Source organism: Pocillopora verrucosa, chromosome 4 (assembly GCF_036669915.1).
Source record: "Pocillopora verrucosa isolate sample1 chromosome 4, ASM3666991v2, whole genome shotgun sequence".
In the NCBI taxonomy this organism is placed as follows: Eukaryota; Metazoa; Cnidaria; class Anthozoa; order Scleractinia; family Pocilloporidae; genus Pocillopora; species Pocillopora verrucosa.
In genome coordinates this window covers 28,724,500-28,748,116 of record NC_089315.1, presented here as the reverse complement: position 1 = coordinate 28,748,116, position 23,617 = coordinate 28,724,500, and the positions used below count along the sequence as shown (strand labels likewise).

Genomic DNA, 23,617 nt, shown 5'->3' with positions numbered 1-23,617 from the left:
CCTAACGAAAGCAAACAGTTTCGCAGAGGAGAAACTCAAACTGGCTGCATGTCGCCAGAAGAACTGAAGAGAATCTCTCATTCAATTTTTCTTCATTCTCTTTTCCTCTCTTGTTCGGATAGTAAACAACACGCTGACACGCATGCGACTTTTCGATCGGTCTAATATTTTTGTCCACACCGAACAAACGTAGTTTATTTGTTTCGAGAAACGAGAAATGAAATTGGATTATTTCAACAAGATACATTTCATGTTTCCCAAAACAAAAGTCGAGCGAAATGAGCCAAACATGCATCTTCCGACGTTGTTACCGAAGATTGACAGTGCGGCTTCCATAGTGATCTTCTTGATTTAAGCATGACCATTTATATTAAAGAAAGTTTCTAAAGGCAGTGTTTCGTTCGTTAGCCCTTCAGATTTGCTCAGACGAAAGGGCTAACGGTTGAAACGTCAGCTCTAGAGTCTCTTTCCGGTGGCCATCGATAAAACCATCATACCCCTGCTAATCGCCGACGCAGTAACACAGTTTCTCAAGAAACGTTCCCTCTTTACTTAAACTAAATATTCTAGATTACCTCAACGAGTTCCTTTGATAGGAATATCCGGGCTGAGCCTCAAATCACTAATTCAGCTTGTTAAAAGTTTTATAATGACGGTTGATTGACACTCAGCACGGCTCTGTTTCTTTGACAAGCGATCTCCTGCTTGTTTCGGCCCCACAAACTGCAGCTGTAGCTAATATCATAATTGATTTCTAGTCCTTTGAGTATTTGCGGCCTCACGGCAAGATCAGAGGAATCACCAAAAATAGTAGTAGGAAATAGAGCTTCTTCTCTTGGCGTCGGTTAAAAAACAGATGAAGGTTGACGATAACGGTCTCTCATCGACGAGCTGATGTAGGAAATCGAAGATTGGCACCTTGCAGGTAGCGTTATAGCTATGATCAGCCTAGAAAAGCTTGGTTTCGAAGACGCTAGAGATGAAACGAAGCCAAAACGATTTAATCGTCATGGCTGAATGCATAGCATGCATAGTTTTCACTTGTAAATACACTATTGTAATAGCTTTCACGCACACCTTAAGCTGAATTTGTCGCCTTCGCCGAGTTAGACCTTGAGTGTAGGCACAAATGGATAGCTTATGTGAAATATTCCCTTCAATTAGTGGAGAAGAAGCGCCTTCTTCGCCTTATTTCTTTGGACAGGAGAAATATCTTTAAAGCGGGTATTCTTGAAATTCTCACTTGGCAAAGAATCCCTTTTTCCTAGTGAATCACCCCATTCGGAATACACCCCACCACAACCTTGCATCAGAGGTCGTTGAGAGAGGTACATGTAACTAGCCGTTTATGGTCGCCATTTTGTAGCAAAATTCAAGAATGAATATTTATGTCAAAATCAACAAATTGATACCAAATTCAACGATTGAGGACCGCAGCTTTTCGGCTGATGCATTAACTTGACGGGTCAAAAGTCCGATTACATATATTTTAAATATTCTGTTAACTTTAACTGGTTTTTATGATGACTTTCCTTTTTGCTACGGCAAAGACATTTTCTTAAATCCGTCAAGAAAATATTGATGTATCCAAAAAAAAACCTAAGAATGGAAAAAAAAAAATGTTATTATAAACTATTATTATTATAATTATTATTGTTATAAACATCCAAGGAACATTGATATTGAATTTCACCTGGAACTTCTTTCAGGGACTCTTGATATGCTTCCAGATACGTCAGATTTTTTTCTTCTATTTTTAATGTACGAGATTAAAGGACAATAATATATATAAATCCCGCTTGATTGGCAGAGGGCAATCCTCTAGGGAGAGCACACGTCAACTGCACGCGTCTAAAATAAATCTACACAGAGCTGCAAATAGGGTCGCTTTTGGACTTTAAAAGCTTAAGGCTAACGGTTTCTGAGTTAAATTCACTTTTATTCATTCTCCATTTGCTTTAAATTTATTTTTCAGTTTACCTTTCATCGAATGTGCTGACCCGTGTTGCCCCAAGCCACCTCGGCCGCGCCTGTCATTCATTACCAACTGTTGACCTTCGATTGTTTTTATTGCTTGAACAATTATCTTTAGGCGCACAAGCGTAAACTATGGCTGAGAAGGCAGAGGATAGCAACGGCATGCTCATGGACGAGGTGGACCTGAAAGTAAGGTACCAGCATGAAAGATCTTGGCTTTCTGGAGGAAAGCTGGTGATTTTTGGGCTCATTGCATTGGGAGTTTGTCTCATCATAATCGGAGTCATTCTACTCGCGCTGGCACATTTTGCGAACCGGGAATGCAGTGGAAAGGGACCTGAGGTGCCTACAACAGGGCAACCCACTCAGCAAATACCTAAGCGATGCGAATTTTCAGTGGAAGCCCAGAGAGTTGGCCTCGATGAATTTTTGAAGAAAGTGAAATCAACATACTTTCAGTTGCATCCGTTTAGTATTCCGTTCCATCCAGACATGAATACAGATTTGTTAGCAGGTTCCGAGAGGATCAAAAGAGACTATGAGGCGTACGATCCGACTCCATCTGTGATCAAAAATCGCACCGATGTGTCTTGGGCTTTGCTTGAAGAAATTACGCGCAAAACCGAGCATGTCAAAATGAACGCCTTGTTGCCAAGAGAAAGGAAATCCTTGGCGCAAGTGAAGCACTACCTTCAACACACGTTCGGTCAACCATATGATGTAAACTATTACGCCGGGGATTGGATGATGGGACCGAATTTATTCTGCTGGCAACCTATTTGCTATCACGGGTACGACTTTTACAACGCCATAATTCACCATAGACCCACCAACGAGGCAGACGTGAAACTTATCAGATCTAAGCTAGCGACGCACCAGAGAGGAATTTTGCAGTACATCGACAACATGAAAATGGGAGTTCGGAAAGGCATGATTCGAAGCAGGGAGGAATGCGTCGCCGGCACAGATTCACTGAAAAGGAAATATTTGAATGTGTCCCTCTACAATGAGACAGGTAAGGAATTTATTGACATGTAAGATTGCAATTTTACAAACATTTAATTTGCGCATCAGTATCAAATTTCATGTTGGCGTGTGAAAATGTTGTTTCATTAACTTCACGAAACGACTCACGTATTTCACGATATTGCCAAAATCGTCAATATAAGTAATAAGTATTGCATTGTTTCGCGTTAAGTTGAAATCGTAATACTCTCTCAGCCACTAATACAAACTTTCCATTCATAGCTGTGTTCGCTTTATTGATCATCAAAAGAACAAATTTGCATTTGCACACAAAGAAATTATGCTGAGTATTGTAAACAAATGGTATAACTCAGCTATAATTAAATGGTCGATTACACAATTCGTTTGAACTGAGAGGTTGCGACAAAGCTTGAATTATCGATGTTCCAAAGGTGGCTTGCTCAATACTTTGTCCATCTTGTTGCACGACTCGCAATTTTAAGAAATGTATACTCTTGTTGCTGGGTCACGATGGCACGTCTACCCTAAGAGGCAAAAGTCAACACTTGATTTTCACTCAAATGACTTGTTCTGAAAATTAGAAGTTACCAAATGAACGTTTATTCAAGTTTTTCCTAGTTAGATGAATATAGATTGATCGCAATGATCAGGAAATTAAAAGTTATAGACCACACGTCGATTTGTCACGCGAGTATGGAATGGATCGCAAATCAAAGGTCAAAATTTTGCCATTTGATTTTGATAGTCGCTTTCGTGTAATTAACTATCTTGACGAGCTGGATTGCTTGATCCATAACATCTGTTCTCCCAAGATTGTTTGAGTTTGGCTTCAGGTCAGATATGGCATGTAGAGTTAAGCTGTTCGGTATGCGTGGAGGTTGATTAAGCATCGCTTGCTATGATAATCCTTGCCTTAGAACAACCTCGGATCATCCGTACGCTTGAATGCCCCCTGAAAGCTCACACACCATTAACGACATTTAGATTGTTATGTGGAAATTAAATGGAGGTGATGAATGATAAGACCAAGTCTTAGTACTTCAGGCTAAACGAACTATTGCCTTACAACATTTCCTCTTTGTAACCTAATAATTGTTTTTATTGAAAGAATTCGTCTATGAAACACCCACAGCGTAAAAGAAAATTACAAAGGTGCGGTATGTAGGTCAGAAAATGAAAGCGATCCTAAAACAAAGCCTTAGTCCCCAAGGTAGTCTGTTATTTTACCAGCGTTTGCTTTTATGAAAGGACTGACTATGCATAATGAAAGACATGTTTGGGGTTATACAGAAATCTTGCCCAGAATTCTTCAACCATTGACAAGTCTAAAATTTGTCAATATATGCCCCCTGTCATTGCATCTGGCAGTAATTATATGAGTAGCTCTCATTACAACTGGCAAATTTCCTTATCATTTGTAATTTAGTTATTAACTAGCTGATTTTTACTTTTAATTAAGGATGAGCAAATCTTGATGTTAAAAAAAAAAGTCAGACAAATATTCCATATTTGTGTCTATATTTCCCACACCTGTTGAAGACCTGTGAGGGATCATCAGAGTGTAACATTTGGATTTTGTCCTTTATTAGCATTTTGTAAATACGAGGATTGAAGTAGAAATGAGGCCTTAACCCTCTGACTCCCAGAAGTGATTAACAAGTAACTTCTCCCAATAATATGCACACATTGTCCAACAAACAGGTAATGAGAATACTCAAACTTATCAGGTAGAAGATGTTATTTTGATCTAACACCAAATTCTCCTAACTTATTTACAAAGAAATGTGAAGGCCCTAGAGGGGAGAATTAACAGTGAGATCTTGGGAGTTGAAGGGTAAAACAATAATTCTAACTAAAATTTGTAAATCCGATATCTCTTTTGTTTGTTCAGTATGGTATTTAGAGTGCTGAGGATGAGGAAAAGTTTATTGTGAACTTAAATCTCTGCAAGGCCCACCTATACTCACAGAAATGCTTGCCTTCTTAGGTATTTGGAAAGAGTGGTTTGTTGAACCTGCCATTCATCCTGAGTTCTACAGCTTAATACCTGTGAAAGTTGACCAGGCTTGGAAGAAAGAGCATGGCAAGAATATTAATGAAACAATTAAAGACTATCTATTGACTTATCTTGGAAAACCCCTGCATCAGCTTATCTGGTACTTTTATTGTATGATCTTTATGGAGTAGGCTTTGTGGGTTTGGTAAGGGGGCCTCTGATTGATATAAGGGAACTCAGGTACATAAAATTGTAAATGGATATCCATAAAGGCCTATCTACAGGGGCAGCTTTTTGTACACTGCTTCTGTTCCAAGTATGAATTTTGGAGTGATAATTTTTGTAGAGAGAGTTTTTATTGGCAAATCTTAGAGTAAGGGTGAGAAACAGTAACATGAAAACTTGGCCCACATTTCACACCAGGTTTTCGATTTAAGCAAGGGCCACATAAGTAGGAAGGTAAGCACACAGATTCCAATAGTGTGGGCTTCTTGACTCTAAACAATTTATCAAATTGGCATGATTGAATCTGCTGTGACAGGCAAACATTCAATATCATCTTTTGGTTTTCAAAATATCTCTTATCTTATCTCTCAGGTATTTAGAAAATGAATACATTCACCATTGTGTACCAAGTAATGTTTCGAGTGGATTAGGAAGACTGCCGCTGAGTCATGTTTGGTATGATGGTGTAGAAGACAAGAACGAGCCAACAAATGCAACTTTGCCAACCGGTGAAAGTCTGAATGGTCCCAAGGCATACAGCCTAATCATGCCATACTTCACCACTAATAATATGAATGCATCTGATGTTCATGACCTGGGAATAAAGCAATTAGAGAAACTGTATCCATTGGTGAGTACAGCCCTTTTGATTTTCAAATTGAATCTTCATGTGTTATTTTTGTGCTTTTATGACAGTCATGGAAATGTAAGAATTATTAGAAAAATTGAGAGAGGAAAGAGGGCATGCAGAGCAATCTGCAACCATCAATTTTGGGTCACTTGTGATGTTTTGTCAAATTTAATTCATTTAGCATGGCTTTTTTTGTCTGTACTATTTCATATGAACTTTTAAGCTTGAATGTGATCTTTGTCATTGTAGTGTGCTTTTACTAAGTGCATCTGTCTCAGAAAAAGCACAAACTTTTAAAACAAAAGGAGTCAAGATCTGTCTGAGACAGGTATTTGATGATATCCTGAAACTATTCATTTTCCATGCCTTGAATGCAAATGTTTTTTGTTATTTTCCAGATGGTAGAAATAGCCAAAGAAATGACAGGTACAAATGATAGTGATTTGGCTGTGAAACTCTTCAGAGAGAGGCTTAACTCCACTGAAAGCTTTTTTAATGATGCACCAATTCCAGCAAATGAGTCAAACAAAGAGGCACATAAAAGATGCAGCAGTCTTACTGGTGCAGAAAAGTATTGCCCTAAACGGTGGGCTGCGATGCAGTTATGGTTCAAGGAAGCCAGAAGGGTTGGTAAATTTTGAAAATGTTTATGTGAAGAGGGGACTTGAATGACTCAACCTTTGAGTGCGTCATTGGATCTGTAGACACCAATCACTCATAAGATGTCATTTCTGGGGAGGGTTGAAGAGTTGAACATGAGTTGGAAACAAAGACGATAGCCATCTTGGACTACGCCTAAAAGGTTTGATGGTTCAATGTGTAGCACCCAATGGGATGGGAGGTTCCCATTCATCCACCCACTTACCAACCTCCTTCCCTGTGCTACAGTGGAGCTACAAGTATTAATGTCTTACATGACTGTCTAAGGGTCAACATTGTGAACAAAGGTTCCTTTGTGGAAAAGACAAAAAATCAATTATTTAACTTCCTGTGTTAGGTAATGAGCATGCTGGATCCAAAAACTGTGGATATGTTCTACTTTACTGGTCCTAAACATACCACACCCAACTGCCCTGTGGACCTCCTACCCGACCTCAACCCATCTAGTGGAGCACAAAGTTATGAAAATAGTGACCCGCAGTGTTCAAGGAATGCCATCTACAATATTCCATTTTTCTTGGAAAATCTGGGCCCAAGGTTCTCTGAATGGAGTGTGAATGCTCATGAGGCAAGGCCTGGACATCATACACAGGTCAGGAATGCAGATAATTTTTTCCAGTAACAAGGCAGGATATCAATTAAGTGAAGGAATTTTGAATTAGAAGTTCTGTTTGGTTCTGAAAAATAAGATCAGGCCATTGAGTTTTTTCAGGATTGTGGGAGCTTATTTCAAGAAGATTGTGTGGTCAGAAGGATAGCTTTTGCCTAAAGTTATTGGATTAAAACCCCTTCCAGCCCCTTTTCCTTCCAAGTGCTGATTACTCCATCTTTTTATTCAAAAAAAGCAAACTCGTTCCAATTTGACTGTTCTTACAGTGACTTGTAATTACACAGGATGTCATGATTCACTGACAGCCACTTTACTTGTACATATGCATGTAAAAAAGTTTTATTACTTAATTTTGGTACTCTTCCTACCCCTGTGAGATGTCAATCCGTGAATCTGAGGCACCTACTTTAGGAAGATGGTAATGTGAAACTTTTTTCCTCCATATTTGTTGATTTTTTTTTCATTATCTTTTAGGTTCAGGGAACTATTGAGCATTTTCAAGATGGCTGTAGTGATGCCCTCACTTGGCTAGACACAGAGACATATTACACAGCCTTCACAGAGGGCTGGGCACTGTATGCTGAGAATCCGCTTATAGCTGAGGACACAGACACATATGATAATGAGCCTATGCAGAAGTTTGGCATGTTAAAGTGGCAGGTATGCTTGTGCTGCTGATGGAAGTGTTAAGTCTTGTTTCACTTGTCTTTACCTCATACGAAAGAAAGCAATAGGGAAGTGAAATGGATGAGAAAAAGAATTGAGGTGTCTCTCCCTTCACCGACCTGGACTGCTCAGCATCACTGTTTTTATTATGACATTCTTTTTCAGGCTCTTAAACCTTGCAAGAGAATCTCAGACTCATTTCATATCACTCAATTAACATAGACTACAGCCTGTATGTATGGTATGGAGCAGTTTTCTTTTAAGTTCTCCGTCCTGGGACAGGGTTTGAGCTAGGATTTGACTATTTAGGGTCAATTTGTCCCTTTAGCTTATTTTTGGGGGGACATTTTCCATTTCTGAGGGTCGCTTAAGCATAGGGAAAATTTCACACTGAACTAAAATTTTAAACATTTAATGAAATAGCAACAAGTTACATTGTAAGGTGGCATGCTTCTTTTTATCTTTCTCTGTAAACTCTTAACTGTATGATTCTCTTACAACCAGCAGCTGATCATGGCCACTAAAATAATTAAGAAAGTGACTATTTGTAAAAGAACAAGACCAACAACTCTGTTGTGCCATTATCATTTTAACAATATCATATTTGTTCTTGCTTCCACATTTCATTGCAGATCCTTCTTAGTTAATTAACATCTTACATGTACGTGTATAATAACAGTATTTCACGATTTCAAAATTCTCCTGTTCTTTATAGCCCACTCTTCAAGGGCTAATGAAAAATCAAAGTCCACAGAAGGTGGCCCCTCGATGTCTATGGTCATAAGTACATCTAACCTGTTGGCTTTTAGTCTGTTTCTCAATGCATTTTAAATCCTGTTTTGGGCACTGAAGCCTCTCTCACAACAATTTCGGGGGAAAAAGCCGAAATTTTGAACATTTTGTCAAAGTATCCAGAATTGGATGAAACACTACTAAAGTGGTTTTGGGAGAAGAAGAGTCAGGATAAGTCTAAAAGTCTTTTATTTAGAATCACAATTTTGTAGTTTAAAAAAACAACGCTTTACTCAGCCGATTTCTGTCAGATTGTGTTGCAATGTTTACACAAGCCGTGGGAATGACTGCTTCTGATTGGTCAGTTTCCGATGTTGTCAAAATGAGACAAAACAAACATCTAAATCTTGTTTCTCTTATCTTTCACAAAAATTGCTGTTAGCGTATTAATTCTGCGGCTAAAACCAAATTGTTTATTGAAAAATTGTGCCGTTTATAGTCGAATTTATGTTGAATTTCAACTCTTGCAATTCTTTTTTTGGGCACAAATACTTCAGTAAAATTTGTCGCAAAATCGCTCGCTTTTTTAGGGGACAAATTGACCCCTGAATCATTTTTGGACGGGACATTTTAAATTTTATTGCGGGATTGGCGCAATGGCGCGGCCTGGCTCAAACCCTGCTGGGATATGATTGGTATTAAAAACTCACGTCACCCTTCTAGCCAATCAAATACAAACCAAATCATCGTTTTCTGTCTACCTTTTTTTCTTGCACTTTGTTTTTCACATGTTGTCTTCAACCAGATTTGGCGGGCCTTGCGATTAATCGTGGACACCGGACTCCACTATTACCCTAACTTTACCAGAGAAGACGCACTTTGGTATTTCGACAAATTTGCTTGGGATAACACGGACTTGGCGCAAAAGGAGGTGAGTTTTTTTCATCGCACTAAGCAAGAAGTAAGCTCGATTTTTCTCGAATCTGGTCTTCAATCCTCCTGAGGTATTGTTGATATTTTTCACCAATATTTGTCTATTTATTCGAGTCCTCCGAAGGACGTTTTGTTGCTAAGCAAGTGTCTCTATAGGTTCTATAACCATTACGATTCATTGGTTTGGCAAATAGCTTACGGACCCGGACCCTCTCCCTCCCTCCAAGGTGAAACGGAAGTTGCCCCGCTTCGGTTTCACCTTTTAGGGGGTGGTTACGGCTACACGTAAGCTATTTAGCAAAGGGAGGGAGGCTACTGAAGAGCGCTACAGTCTTAACTCTTCATTGCTTGCGCACATGTTTAAAAAAGCACGTGCGTGGTCTTTAGAAGTAGGGTTCGGAGCGGGTATGAAAACATGGAATTAAAGTACTGAGTCGTGGTTATCGCATTTCACGAGTAGCCACTTCGAGGAAATGTTATCGCTTCTTCAAAGCCACTTAAAAGCAAAATAGTCATTTGATTATGGTAACTTTATAAAAACAGCCGCATAGGGTAAAAAAGGAAACACTTTTTAACAGAGGCTGGGGAATATTCATTTTCTTTCAGAATAATTGCTTTTCTTTCTTTGTTTTTTCCCGCAGGTGACTCGGTACCAGAGCGACCCCGGACAAGCCACGGCTTACATGATCGGTCAGCTTGATATTAAAAGTTCCAGAGACTTTGCTAAAGAAAAGTTGCAGGGAAATTTCTCTTTACGCGATTTTCATTACCAGGTGAAGATTGATTTGAGTGTCTTGCATGTATGTAGTTACTTTTTTCTCAATGCGTGAGCGGGCAGTATTCCACAAATCCTACCGCTTCGGGCGGTATCCGAGACCTTACGCACAGTTTTTCCCTATACGGACCTTCCGGCTCGTGAATAACATATACATATATCTTTTACTGAAAGATGTCATTCATTCGTGAACTTCGCTTTTTAACTATGTTAATATGTTAAATGTACAGGAAATGTTGTTTTCTCTCTTTGAAAATTGGTCCTCAGATGTATAGTTACTCCTTTTCTCAGTGATAGTACATGATTCCAATAACAGGTGATCGGAGTCGAACAATTCATCATCTGGAAGTTCTTATCTTAATGTTATACCAGTTTCTTTTGACTCACTTACCCCGAGATGTATAAATGCCAGAAAGGAGATTTTAAGGGTTAAAACCTCATACGGAGAAGAAATGGAAAATGCGTCATTAAATATTTTCTCGCCCACAAACGTTAAGCATTTAACTCCCATGAGCGACCAAGACTGAATTTCTCCTTACAACATCGATAGAATATCAAGCTGATAAGTGATGAGAATAAACAAACATATCAATTAGGGGATTATTAGTTGATCCAATATCAAAATTTTCCAATCACACCCAGAGAATTGTATGGCATCCTCGCTTTTCCTATTTTTTAGGTTCTAGCACAAGGGTCCTCACCACTCGCTTACCTCAAGGACCACATCGAGAGGTACGTTGATTGTGTGCAAGACAATGCAAAGGAAGGGTGTGCCGTCATCCTTAATGCGCCAAAGAAGGCTTCTGTTGCAAAGCGACGAGTAAAGGGTAGCCGCTGGCCAGTCATACCACGACCACATCAACACTACTTATAAACAATTTAATATTCACAACAAAGATGCTTTAATATCAGCGAATTATGAAATTTTTCATTTACATAAGTTTACATCCCCTCCGGATTTTATGTTTTGTGTATTTATCGAAGTAGATTGAAATCATGACGTCCTGATATTTAAAGCATACGTTTTCTGTCAAAATCACGGTCTTTTACTCTGATTTTATAGAGATGTTGCAATTTCATAACATATTGGTTCCTTGTGTAAGATTCGACGTTTATCCTTAGTTGTCTCGTATTGGGTCAACTGCAGCCGCTTACAGAATGTTTATAGGGATACTTGACATTTCTGAGGTGTCTGAACCTTTTAAGAAAGTGTTTGAGATCCTACAACCGAAATATTGAGTTTCCAAATGTGCCCGCATTTGGAGAACACTAGATCCGCGGTAAGGCACATTAGTATTAATTAATTTGTTGTAAAAATACATTTTGCCCTTGACCATACAACAGCGAGTCGTATGCAATAATGCATTTTATAAATCGTTTTATGGAAAAAAAATTAATCTTACAATATAATAAGATTCCTTTAATCAGATTTGAAAACCGAATCCCTCACATTATTACATGCTTCTCCGTGGGTAAATATATGGGCTCATATAAGTCTGACGCGAAAATGTGCTCATAATTTTGCAAGTCGTACCAGAGAGTACTTAAAAGGTTCCCATCCCCACTTTGCATCATTTTTTGTACAAAGACTGACATTGTGTTGGAAATAAAGTCGGAAAAGCTGAGGAACATCGCTAGTTACCCCCAAGGACTGGTTGGGTTATATTTTATAGGTGACGTGACGCGTGTTCAAGCACACACGAACACAATTGTTTTGTGGATTTTTAATCCCTAAAAGGTGCGTCTCATTTTTCCACTCCATGTTCATCATTGTAGATTGAAGTTGGTGTACAATTTGTTTTTACATCCTTTGTAGCTTTGAAATGTTTTTTTCTTTTTTTTGACGAAGGTCAAACTTGTCATACTTGGTATCTTTTCATTTGAAGAGAGCCGCCTAACATTTCTTAGACTTAAAACGCAAACCTCCTTTGCGATAAGCGTATTCGGTGATCAGCGTCTGCGAAATTAAGCCACAGCATAATATTGCGCAGTCTCTGCTCGAGCAAAGTTGTTCATTAGAACCGGCTTTGAATCTTTGACGATCCCTGTTTGGAGTTTGTCCATTAACAATTACCTTCATTATTAATATAACACGTAACACAAAGTGACGGTATTGACAGGAGCCAATCACATCGATCGTTATCGCCTCACACACAAATATTACTGCGTCAAAATGACAACTTGCGAGCTCATTCTTTGTTCACATTGTAAACAAAAAATAATGACAATGACTAGTTCTACGGATTTGTGAATAACTAACAGACTACATTAGGAAAGAGAGCGCGTATGGTTGTAATTATTTCATATTTTTCCGTCCCCTTTTTTCTGCTTTCCTTGCCACACCTTGCGTCCAAACCTCTTTAGTCCTTGATTGAAAAAGAAAAAAAAAATGTTCGCCTTGCTGTTCCTGAGTCATATGTAAAGTTGTAGGAAGGCCTATCACCTCGACTTAAAAGTACTTTGTTTTTTACAATCAGACGTAATTTGACCTGTGGGTGTGAGTCATGCCCAGATTAAGCTACTCCATTTGTTATTGTAGTATATGTTTCTCTAGCCCTATCAAGTCGCTATCGCTCTTAGGGGGTATATATCAGACTTGTGGGGAGGACCTGTGACAGGTCGTACAAGGCGCAGAAAGGTTTCGAAGCATCTTGTGGTCAGAGCTCGTAGTAGCGTCCTAGCTGATTAATCATGGAGTTTTCCAAAAGCTCCGAAAAGATGGTCATTCCAGATTCGGAAATAAAGGTTTCAGGAGGGCGATCGAAAGAGAGAATGATCACAATGGCAATTTTTTGTATAGGTGTCATCCTGTTCATCGTGGGAATCGTGCTGATTGCAGTTGCAACAGCCGACAAGAATGAGACCGAGAAATCTGCAGGCAATTCATCCACTGATAAACAAGGACAGACCGAGGAAACCACTGCACCCCCAACAGAGGCAACCATTGCAACAACAACAACAAAGACACCCCTTACAACAACGACCCAAGCTCCTTCAGGTCAATGTGATTTCTCTGAAGAGGCACAGCGAGTGGAGCTTGGCGAGTTCCTAAGTCGAGTGAAAGCTACATACTACAAACTTCATCCCTACGAGGTTTATTGGAACCCTGATGCAACCCCGAGCGAGATCCGACAAGAATTTGTTGCCTACGATCCTACTCCGTCTGTGATTAAAAATCGAACCGACACTGCCCTGGAATTGCTAAAGGAAATCAGCGATACGAAAATCATTGCTGATGCGTTACAACCCCGAGAAAGGAAAGCACTAGCTCAGGTGAAGCACTATCTGCAGCATATATTCGGCCAACCTTATGACGTAAATTACTATGCAGGAGACTGGATGTTGGGACCGAATTTGTTTTGCTGGCAGGAAATCTGCTACCATGGATATGCTGTTCATAATGGCATAGGGCTGCACCACAAACCTTACAATGCATCCGACGTGGAGCTCATAGAAAAGAAGCTCAAAACTCACAAAGCAGGCATTTTGCAATACATCGAGAACATGAAGATGGGAGTACGGAAAGGAATGGTCAGAAGTATAGAAGAGTGTGAAGCTGGTATTAACACAATCAAAAGACAGTATTTGAATGTTTCACGATACAACGCAACAGGTAAGGAGATAGGAAGTGATAGCTTTTCAACGAGTTTCGTTGCGCAATATTTTCATCCATAACTATGTGACACAACCTCAAGAAACTAGAAGAGACCACTAGTAATTTAATCTTGAATTCAGACATGTGGCAGGCGTTGATATAGGGTTCGCATTTAACAGACGGCCGTTTGTGTTCTTCACCAAAACACCCTTCTTCGAGGGGAGCGTCGGGATTCTCGGTTTAGCGGTTTTGGCTATTTTTTAGATCGGTGTTTCGTTTTTTAGGATTTGGTTTTCGGTTTTCAGTAGAAAAAAAAAACAAAAAAAACCACACACACATAATGGGATTCTGAGATTTGGTATCCGATATGATTTACAGTTTTTCCCATTTCGGTTCTGGTTTTTCCTCAATGTGAGTGCCAATTATGCGCTTCCACTGATCTCGAATAGTCGCGAAACCTCTGTAAGTTGCACTTGTCACTGACTGTATCGGATCGTAAGGGGTTTTGATAACTGGGATGTCAAAATTTATCGGTATGGACGGTTTTGCATGCGGTTTTGGTTTTGATCGAATTTTTTGCGGTTTTGGATGATTTTTTTTCCCACTTTTTGCGGTTTCTAATAGAACCCAATGCCCCCTCCTATTCATTTTTTAGGCTAAAGTCAGGAAATGATGACTGAAAGATGTCATTAATTAACAACTGAATGTTTTACTACGAGTGATCCGTTTATACTGATGTTCTTAACAGCTGTAAGCGACTGAGCGGCGCAAATTCCCTTTGGGGATGAAATCTCTATCGTTTTCCATGGTCACGCAAATAAAGTTAAGATCAGCCAGCGATTTTTAAAAATTAGGATACTCTTCTCCACTGCAGGTATGGTCGAGGCGATCATGGCATGAATAAATATCTCGTTTTGTGGACAAGTTATCTGATAGCGGCCAGTACTTGACTTGCCATGAGATAATAGAAAGCCTATTACTTACGCGCGTTCAAATTCGTGTGATCAAATTCTGTTGTGCAAGCTTGCCCCACTTTTCATTGCGCAATCTATTGATACGTGTGTAGGGATTAAAACATAGCAGTTTCGCTTGGTAAAACATTCAAATTACGGCGTTGAAAATGTTTCCAAACGATTGGTTGATATGTCAGCCGTGCCATCATCGAGATATGAAACACTTGGAGAGCTTAGAGAGCACTCGAGATGCTTGAATTTCTGTAGCTTCGTCTCGAGCAACTTTCATCCATCTTTCGTGCTCTCAAAACCTTAGAAGCGCTTCATTTATCGATAAAAGTAAGCGAAAGCTCGAGCCAGTTGCTCATTATTGCCCCTTTGGAACAGTGATTTTTCAAAGTTAATTTAGAAGTGCGGCGTTCTGTTACAAGCAAACCTTAAACCTGATCGAAAAAATAAATGTTTCGAGACACTCTCGATAGATGGACGACTCAAATAAAACAGATGTTTGTAATTGAATGACCTTTGATGTCAAAACAGCAATCAAAAAAAAAAAAAGAAGAAGAAATGTCGCCACCGTTTTTTAAAACATTTTAATATCAATGAAATTTCACTTCAAATCGATTGAAAACATTTACAATGAGGCGAGCGCTTGGGGAATAAATTGAATTGCATGTATTCAACTTCAAGTCTTGCGCAACTGTCTTCAGAAACGGTTTACATATGAATCAAAGTGACCATGAAAATGAAAAGGTCTAAAATTCAATCAGCTGGTCAGCGGAAAGATAATTACGTTTCTACGGTCGTGATTTGGTTCTGTTTAACTTTGTTTATCAATCACTAATTGTTACTGTAAAATTAACAATTTTGATTTAGATTTATCACATATCAACTATGCGGGTTATTTCGATTGATAAGCAATTGGAAGTGAATTTATCTCAAATGGTTTTGATCCGATGACCATTTGATATGTTGACTTAATAATGATAGTATTAATATTAATTTTTACTTTATAAATAGTGATAATTTAAATATCACGAAACGAAAAAGGCGAGAGAACTCCAGCTTCTGTACTAATCTCAAATGTGAGAATCGTTCGGCATTTTGGTTTTCTTGGCGTCAAACAGGAAATCGAAAGCCTGCTCGGAGATTGAGGCTGGAGAGGACATGCTTTATCAGAACTTGTGCACAGAAGTCTCATCCGTTGCTATTTCACCGGAAATCACCCCCAGTATCCTCCCTGGGAACCCTAGTTTTCTCACGATTCCATACAAACTTGTTTAACCATTGCAGGCGTGCTTAAAGCATGGTTTGTGAAACCAATACTGGATCCTGATTTCTACAGTAACATCACAGAAGAGACTGAAACAGCCTGGAAGGCGGCACACGGCGAAAAAAATGTCAGCGATAGTATAAAGGAATATCTGGTGACATATGTGGGAGAGCCACTTGAACAGATGTTAAGGTATGAGAGTAAAACTTTCTGTGTTTTGTGAAACTATGTTTCGATTTTTTTAAAGTCATTTTTGCGACTTGTAAGATTATCTGAGTGACAGGCGTTCGACTGGAACTCGCGTTACTCACTTGTCGGTTTGCACAACTCGTGCCCGTTTAAGCTACGTAGGTTACTTGCAAGACTACCGAATATCAATGTGGTTAGAAAGAAAAACACTAAGATGTGATTATTAAACCAAGAAGATACAAAGCTGGCTTAGGAGGGATATGATTACTAAGACTAAAAATAAGGAACTAAAAAAATGTATATGTTTATACAACGCGAGCGTTTGTTAATTCTATAATTAACGCCCATTAGGGGTTATCATTTAGCGACAAGAATCAATCCTTTCTCCGGTTGTTTTGTCCCTTCAAATTAATCATATTGTAAAGAGCCTTCGGTATATGGTCTCTTTAGAAGGAATGAAGAGTTACTATTTGTTAGGGAATCTCTTGCTTGAAAAATTGAAAAAAATAGAGGTGTTTACAATTTTACTACACCTGAGAAAACCAAAGGGAGAACCACAACAAATAAGGGTGGCGGTTTGAAGTATCAGTTAAATTTTCTGTTTGCTGCTGATTTTTTTTCCTAATAATTTTGCTGCACTTTTCTTCTGTCCTTTAAATTAGATGAGATGATGTTTAATTATGTCAACTTTCAGGTACATTGAATATGAACACTTTCGTCATTGCGTTCCAAGCAACGTATCTAGCGGTTTAGCTGGTCTTCCGCTGAAGTATGTTTGGCTTGATGGCAAAGAGAACACGTCCCAGCCCACAGACCCACTCTTGCCCACAGGTGAAAAGTTGAATGGATCGTTCGCCTATTCCAAAATCATGTCGTACTTCACAACAAATGACATGACTCCGATGGAAGTTCATGAGCTTGGAAAACGGCAGCTCGCTATTCTCTATCCTATGGTAAGGAACATTTCGGTTTCAGAAGTCTTAGAACCCTTATGTTTAGTTCACTAAGCATAAGGGTTTGGCTTTGCGCATTTCCCTCAGATCACTTTAAATTAATTGCCTTTAAGTTGACCGGAGTAGCCGATGATCCTGGCTTGCCTTATCGCATGTCACTTTTGGTGGTTGCCTTGGAATAGAAACCAAACTCAAAAGAAACACTTTACAATCCAGGGAAATTTAGCATTATCAACTGCGTTGGCAACGTAAATTGGCCTCCGTAAAGATTTTAAAAGCTGACGTTTCTAGCGTTAGCCCTTCATCCATCCCTATGACGAAGGGCTGACGCTCGAAATGTCAGCTTTTAAACTCTCTGCGATGGCCAATTTACGTTGTCAACGCAGTTGGTAATACTACTACCCTGTTATACTCTCCCACCGATGCACCACACTTTCCTTAGAAACTTACCCCCTTTACTCGCTTTTCAATCCCTTTATCGTCAATATTTTCGTAACTTTAAGACTTGTTTCAACTGATCTGTTAGTAAAAAGCTACTAAAAACGTTAGGTGGTTAACTCTACGCTTTCCTGCCCCTCTGCCCCACCCTACACTTTCAGTGACTGTTAACATGATGTGCCGCTTCCGAACTGAACATCCCCAGTCCAGGTTCTTTTGAGCTGCATTTCATCGAGTCGGAAAAGCAACAGTATATAAACGTCTTTCAGTCTTTTATATCCAACCGTTTTCTACTGCAAAGAGAAACTACCTGCATCAAAATCAACTTGATAATCTTACCTATAAAAAAAATTGCAGGTTGTGTTACCTTTTGCTGAATCATTTACAGGTTGTCGATGTTGCAAAACTTGTTACCGGAATGAACGATAGTGACACAGCAGTAGCGATGTTCAGAAAAAAACTAAACTCATCTGAGAGTTATTTCAATCCGGAACCAATCCCTAAAAATGAGTCTGATAAAGAGGCACACAAGAAATGTAGCGATATTGAAGGAGCCAAAAAGTATTGTCCCAAGCGATGGGCTGCTCTAGAGCTGTGGATGGCGGAATCTAGGAAGGTGGGTTCATCCAATTTGTTACGTAAAATTACTAAGTCCATCTGCTAGGTCTTGGAAGCCAGGTGACTTCCACATGAAAAGCGTGCGATAATTATTTTACGCAATTTTATCCTTCCCTAATGCGAGGTTTGAACAAAAATAAATGCTTATTTCAGTGATAAGTTTTCGAGTATTTTTACTGTTGTTGTTGTTGTTTGTTTGCTTCATTTAATTTTTGGTGGTTTTTCTGAGGAAATTTCAGGTAGAGGTAAAAACGATTAGTTTTTGTTTTACCCGGTGTAGGTGATGAGTTTGCTGTCACCAAAGACGATTCCCTTATTCCACTTTACTGGGGACTATGCGACTACACCCATCTGCCCGGTTGATATGCAGCCCAATCTGAATCCGTCCAGTGGAGCTCAAAGCTATCGAAGTGCGGGTTCAGCCTGCACAAGGAGCGCCAAGTACAACCTTCCATTTTTCTTGGAAAATTTGGGTCCCAGGTTTTCTGAATGGAGCGTGAACGCACACGAGGCGAGGCCAGGACATCATACACAGGTTAGCCCTTCGTCAGAGCGATTGAAGGCTGACACTTGAAAATTCGGCATAGAAACTCTTTACATTAGCCAATTTGCACTATCGACTCGGGTGATAATACCGAATTAATCTTTTTATGCTCCTCCACCGACGCAGCAACACTGTTCCTTTAGAAACTTACCCCTACACTAATTTGATACATTATTATCGGCTTTGTACCTTTCACTGAGTCGATTAATTAATTCTTGGCTATACATAACGGCTTCTATGAATTGTTTCTCAGGTTCAGGGTAACGTGGAACACTTCCGTGACATTTGCGGCGGTGTTATTGGTTGGCTTGATAGTGTCACGTACTACACAGCGTTTACAGAAGGGTGGGCTTTGTACGCTGAAAACCCACTAATAGCCCAGGACACAGACACTTATAAGACAGAACCTATGCAGAAGTTTGGAATGCTGAAGTGGCAGGTAGGATTGGACGCAATGTGGTCTACTGTTTCACGAAGAAACTGGTAAATAGTATGCTTGATAAGGTTTGATCGCTGTCCAGCGTTCTTCACAGCTTGGTGGTGTCACCACTGTTTTACATATAGTTCATGCCAGAGGATACATAAGGCGAATGCAGAGGTTTAATTTTAACTTTTACACTTTTAATTCTGCCTCAAGGTATGGCGAGCACTTCGTTTGATTGTTGACACTGGTTTGCATTACGTTGGATTCTCGCGGGATAAGGCCCTGGAATACTTCAGTAAATATGCTTGGGACGATACAGACCTTGCAAAGAAAGAGGTAAAAAATTGAAGGGGGTCATTGGTTTATTAGCGCTAAGGAAATCCAAAATCTTTCTTCCTCCAGACTCCTACATATGTAGTACAAGGCAATAACATAAAGGAAGTTGAGAGATGGTAAACCGCTAAGGAAGTAAAGAAATATTTGACTGGTCGCCAATACCAAAAGCTTATGATTCTTACTACTTTATTTGTGTTTGGAACCGTGTGACCCTCGGCTTTAACTTTAGTTTATGATTGGCTGCAAAACTTTGTTGATTTAAGTCTTAACAATCAAACACACATCATTCTGACTCGTTCTGCCATGACAACTTGTGTTCATTACCCATGTTGTCTCCTTTCTGTCGACTACTTTCAGGTGACTCGGTATCAGAGCGACCCAGGACAAGCAACCGCTTACATGATTGGTCAGTTGCAGATCAAGAACGCTAGAAATTATGCCAAAACTGAATTGGGAGACAATTTCAGTTTGCGAGACTTCCACTATCAGGTAAATCTAATTGTGTAAGTTGGTCTAACAATACGTTTGCTTTAAAGACGTTCATAATGAACTTAGTATCGCCCCTAAAAGAACTTTCCTTGGAAATTAGAGCGAAAAGAAGAAAGTACGAGTGCGAAATTTCGAGGGGACAGCACATGAATGAGTCTTTCACTCAGCGAATTTAGATTTCTGGCAATAACAGCTTCGATGTGATGGTTTCAATGGCCAAAAATTACCAAAAGTTTCCCACGCCAGTTTGTGGTGCTGCACTGATTTTGACGGTTTTTCTCTAGGTTCTTGCTCAGGGGTCTTCTCCTCTAGCGTACCTATCTGATCACGTGAAAAAATATGTGGCGTGCGTCAAGGACAAAAAGAAAACAGGCTGTGATGTCATCCTGAAACCACCAAAGAAAGAGGAGGAAAAGGAGAAGGCAAAAGTAGGCCGCTGGGAAAAGATACCGAAACCCATTGTGCACCATATATAATGTATAAGTGAACAACAAAGAATGACAGAAGGATGCTTTTGTGATTTAAATAAGCCACGCACCTTAATGTAAGCTCTGCATCACTAAAACGTTTACATAATAGATTCTGTTGATTTAGTTTGAATGACCATGAACAACTGTGCGTTTATTGTAGTGGACGGTGATGGTGAAGAGTGAACTCCAGCCTGAACACATTTAACATGGCTTAAGTCCTCAGTTGTAATTATCTTTAGCGTGAGACGTTTCTTGTCCGTAGCATTTATTATACTACCCATTATATCGAAATGATTCCTCGTTTTTGTAAATTTAACAAGCGAGTTTTAGGTGATGTAGCATCTTCACGATTGTTTAGATACATTTTGCGAACTTGCAAAACAAAAGTTTGTCTGTATAGGCTTGATTAGAATTTAATTTTATCGTATTCTCCAACCATTAGGGCGAAATGAATTAATCATCTGCATTTCAAAATAGTTAAAGGAAAAGGAATATTATGTTTTAGATTTGTTGATTTGCCTTTGTTTTAATGAAGTACCAACCCCTGCACCAACCCTCCAGCTTAATCCCCCTTGTTGTGTCATTAAAAATAAGTTATGCGATTAAAGCGCAAACATACAGTAAATCCACTTGTGAGAAACTGTTCCCCCTCTCAAAACCTCAAGTTCCTCTAGGTGACACTTGCCCCTTACCCCTTACAAATGAATGAAAACAAGTTTTCTTATCAACTTGCATTCACTTAAGACGCAGAATTGACTTTCAATTGAAGATTTTACCGTGGTATGTGATTTTCCAAAGAAACAAACTTTCCCCTGTGGTTATGGCTGAACGTTGAAACAATCTTGCTAATGTTAGAAATCGTACTGCATAAAGAAGTTTATGTATATTTGCACTTTGTTTGCACGACACGAGGCTTTAGAGTGAGTATACTAGCTACAGGTTAGGTTGTCTCACGTGATATAGTAGTTTCATTTTCTTTAATTTAGCCGCTTCAAGTCTGATCAGAGAAGAAAGAGGGCAAGGGGCTGTTGAGTACATGCACTTACTTAGTCTGGAGGATATTTACTCCTGAGGTTATCTTAAAGTTCCGAAAAAGAGTATTGTAGATTCGAAAAAGTACAAAGTGACCACATTGTGAGACAAACGATAATATTTTTTTCTTTTGAAGAGTCATTTACCACGATGACTAACCACAGCCTATTTTATTATTTAGGTATATAGTTAACCTGTTATACTTCTTGCATCAGATAACACCAAAGCCATGATTCGAAGTAATGGGGAATCCAAACATTTTCACCATTTATTTTCCCGGAAGTGTTTCAAGTTAAGTCTTTTGCATTAAATCAGGCATTACCCAATTTTTACAAAATTAAGTGGCGATCTCTGTATAAGAGCGGTCCAAGGCGTTTCGCATCGTACAAAAAGGTTCGCCTCAAACCTCGTCCATTAAACTATCCTTGGTAGTAAGTAAAAAAAACTACCATAGTTTCTGGAAATACGTTTAAAAAAAATTGAGAGCTCTCAATAATCAAAGTTGTAAAAGGCCCTTTTTTAACCTCTTGCGCCATCGAAATTTTCAAAAGTTGACAACACGCTGCATGCAGCAAGAAATCGTCGGACAGCTTTCTGGTATTGGCCAAAAACACTCTTTCTTTCTTTATTGGGTGATATTTCTCAAGTCCAGACCAAACCATCGAAAACTCCGGTTGATTTCTTCTAATAACATATTCGAAAGCATGGAAATGTAAAAACATCTTACACTTAATAGTTTCTTTCGCCATAGTGACTTCAGAATTTTGGTGATTTTGATTATGGCGAACCTCTGAATAAACACGTCAAAATTGAACTGCTTTCCAAACCCCGTATATATGACACAATTTAGGAATACAAACCATTTCTTGCTGCATGCAATGTGTTACGAGGAGCGAACTTGTCAACTTTTGAAATTTACGATGTCGCAACAGATCAAAAAGGAGCTCTAGCATCTTTGATTATTGATAGCTCTCAAAATCTTTTTTAAACGTATTTCCAGAAACCAATGTAGTTTTATTTACTTACTACTAAAGATAGTTTAATGGACAAAGTTTGAGGCAAAACTTTTTTTTTCCATTCGAAACGCCTTGGACCGCAATTACAGAGATCGCCACTTAATCAGAGACCAACGATGTTATAAAGGTTTCAAAAGTCCTGTTAAAACGATACCCCATCACCTTCGTCATGGCATAGTGGCAAAAAATGGAATCTTAGACTCCGGCTGGATCCTACGTTTCACGGTTACATCCCAGACGACATTACTTTGTTAGGGGGACCTCGACAACGATACCTGCACTAACATCTTCTTGCACAGTGGGCATTCAAGAGCGTAAGCTGTCAATAGAGGTTCAGCCCCCACAAGCTGCTAAAACAGAAAAAAAAATCACAAAAAAAAATCACACACAGTAGCCTCTATTTCGCTCGGAAATATAGCGCCGCGACACGGTGTCGGTTCCCTTCGCACGCTCGTGGATGGAGAAATATCTCGGCACGTTTACGTGCCAGATGTAGGCAGTTGATTATGGCATGTTGTAATATGGCGGTGTTTCATCAGTTAGGTTCTCAAATCAATATTTAAAATTTAACAGTTGTTGAAATTCATGCGTTGTCACAGGAGTAAACTTCGAATAAAGTCGATCTGAGTTCGAAGTGTTTTTTTGATTTTTCTTTTGTTTTTCCTTTGAGGGCGATTAGTTACTTTTGAGTCAGAATTCTCTGCTCTTGCTCTTGTTCTTATCATCATATTAAATCATCATCATATTATAAAGTGTGTCACTCTCATCATAAACTTTTTTCCCAGAATCAACATCAAAGACAGAAGGTTTACAATTCCATTGCATCCAGCATTTGATGAACTGTAAATGCGATCGTATGTCTAATAAATGCAGAACGATACTTACTCGATATCCCAGGACTTTAACTCTTAGCCACATGATCTTAAGAGATTTGAAGTGTGTAACGTTTTGAAAGACAATTGAGGCTCATATTAATTCAAAAGTGAAATATTGATCTAATTACTGCATTTATGGTGTGATACTATTTACGAACCCTGCACTCATCCCCGGTCTCTAAGGTAGTGGCTAATTCAATCGAGGGGCAACAGCCAATTG

General features: G+C 39.2%; 2 protein-coding genes across 3 annotated transcripts; both read left to right on the top strand.

Annotated features, from left to right (window-relative positions):
• The first annotated feature begins 756 nt into the window (after positions 1 to 756).
• On the top strand, positions 757 to 11,823 carry LOC131785193 (uncharacterized). Of its 2 annotated transcripts, none has more exons than XM_059102041.2 (10): positions 757 to 925; positions 2,093 to 2,992; positions 4,952 to 5,120; positions 5,558 to 5,816; positions 6,215 to 6,442; positions 6,814 to 7,068; positions 7,561 to 7,746; positions 9,290 to 9,415; positions 10,059 to 10,190; positions 10,872 to 11,823. In XM_059102041.2, exons 2-10 carry the CDS (start codon positions 2,110 to 2,112, stop codon positions 11,064 to 11,066), a joined length of 2,433 nt encoding a protein of 810 aa, XP_058958024.2. In that variant the 5' UTR covers positions 757 to 925; positions 2,093 to 2,109; the 3' UTR covers positions 11,067 to 11,823. The 2 variants fall into 2 exon arrangements, with proteins under 2 accessions (XP_058958024.2, XP_058958023.2); XM_059102040.2 differs by having other exon boundaries at positions 1,976 to 2,992.
• Positions 11,824 to 12,766: 943 nt separating this feature from the next.
• On the top strand, positions 12,767 to 20,988 carry LOC131785254 (uncharacterized). The gene is made up of 9 exons (XM_059102107.2): positions 12,767 to 13,805; positions 16,034 to 16,205; positions 16,897 to 17,155; positions 17,982 to 18,209; positions 18,492 to 18,746; positions 19,009 to 19,194; positions 19,393 to 19,515; positions 19,873 to 20,004; positions 20,289 to 20,988. Exons 1-9 carry the CDS (start codon positions 12,884 to 12,886, stop codon positions 20,478 to 20,480), a joined length of 2,469 nt encoding a protein of 822 aa, XP_058958090.1. The 5' UTR covers positions 12,767 to 12,883; the 3' UTR covers positions 20,481 to 20,988.
• The last annotated feature ends 2,629 nt before the right edge of the window (positions 20,989 to 23,617 follow it).

What these genes read in the sequence shown, in the direction of transcription:
- LOC131785193 (XM_059102041.2), top strand. Translation starts at nt 2,110, where the DNA reads ATGGCTGAGAAGGCAGAGGATAGCAACGGCATGCTCATGGACGAGGTG. An exon ending in CCCCTGCATCAGCTTATCTG is followed by an intron (nt 5,121 to 5,557) that starts GTACTTTTATTG and finishes CTTATCTCTCAG; the next exon opens with GTATTTAGAAAATGAATACA. An exon ending in GGTTCAAGGAAGCCAGAAGG is followed by an intron (nt 6,443 to 6,813) that starts GTTGGTAAATTT and finishes TTCCTGTGTTAG; the next exon opens with GTAATGAGCATGCTGGATCC.
- LOC131785254 (XM_059102107.2), top strand. Translation starts at nt 12,884, where the DNA reads ATGGAGTTTTCCAAAAGCTCCGAAAAGATGGTCATTCCAGATTCGGAA. An exon ending in TCGCTATTCTCTATCCTATG is followed by an intron (nt 17,156 to 17,981) that starts GTAAGGAACATT and finishes AATCATTTACAG; the next exon opens with GTTGTCGATGTTGCAAAACT. An exon ending in TTGGAATGCTGAAGTGGCAG is followed by an intron (nt 19,195 to 19,392) that starts GTAGGATTGGAC and finishes TTCTGCCTCAAG; the next exon opens with GTATGGCGAGCACTTCGTTT.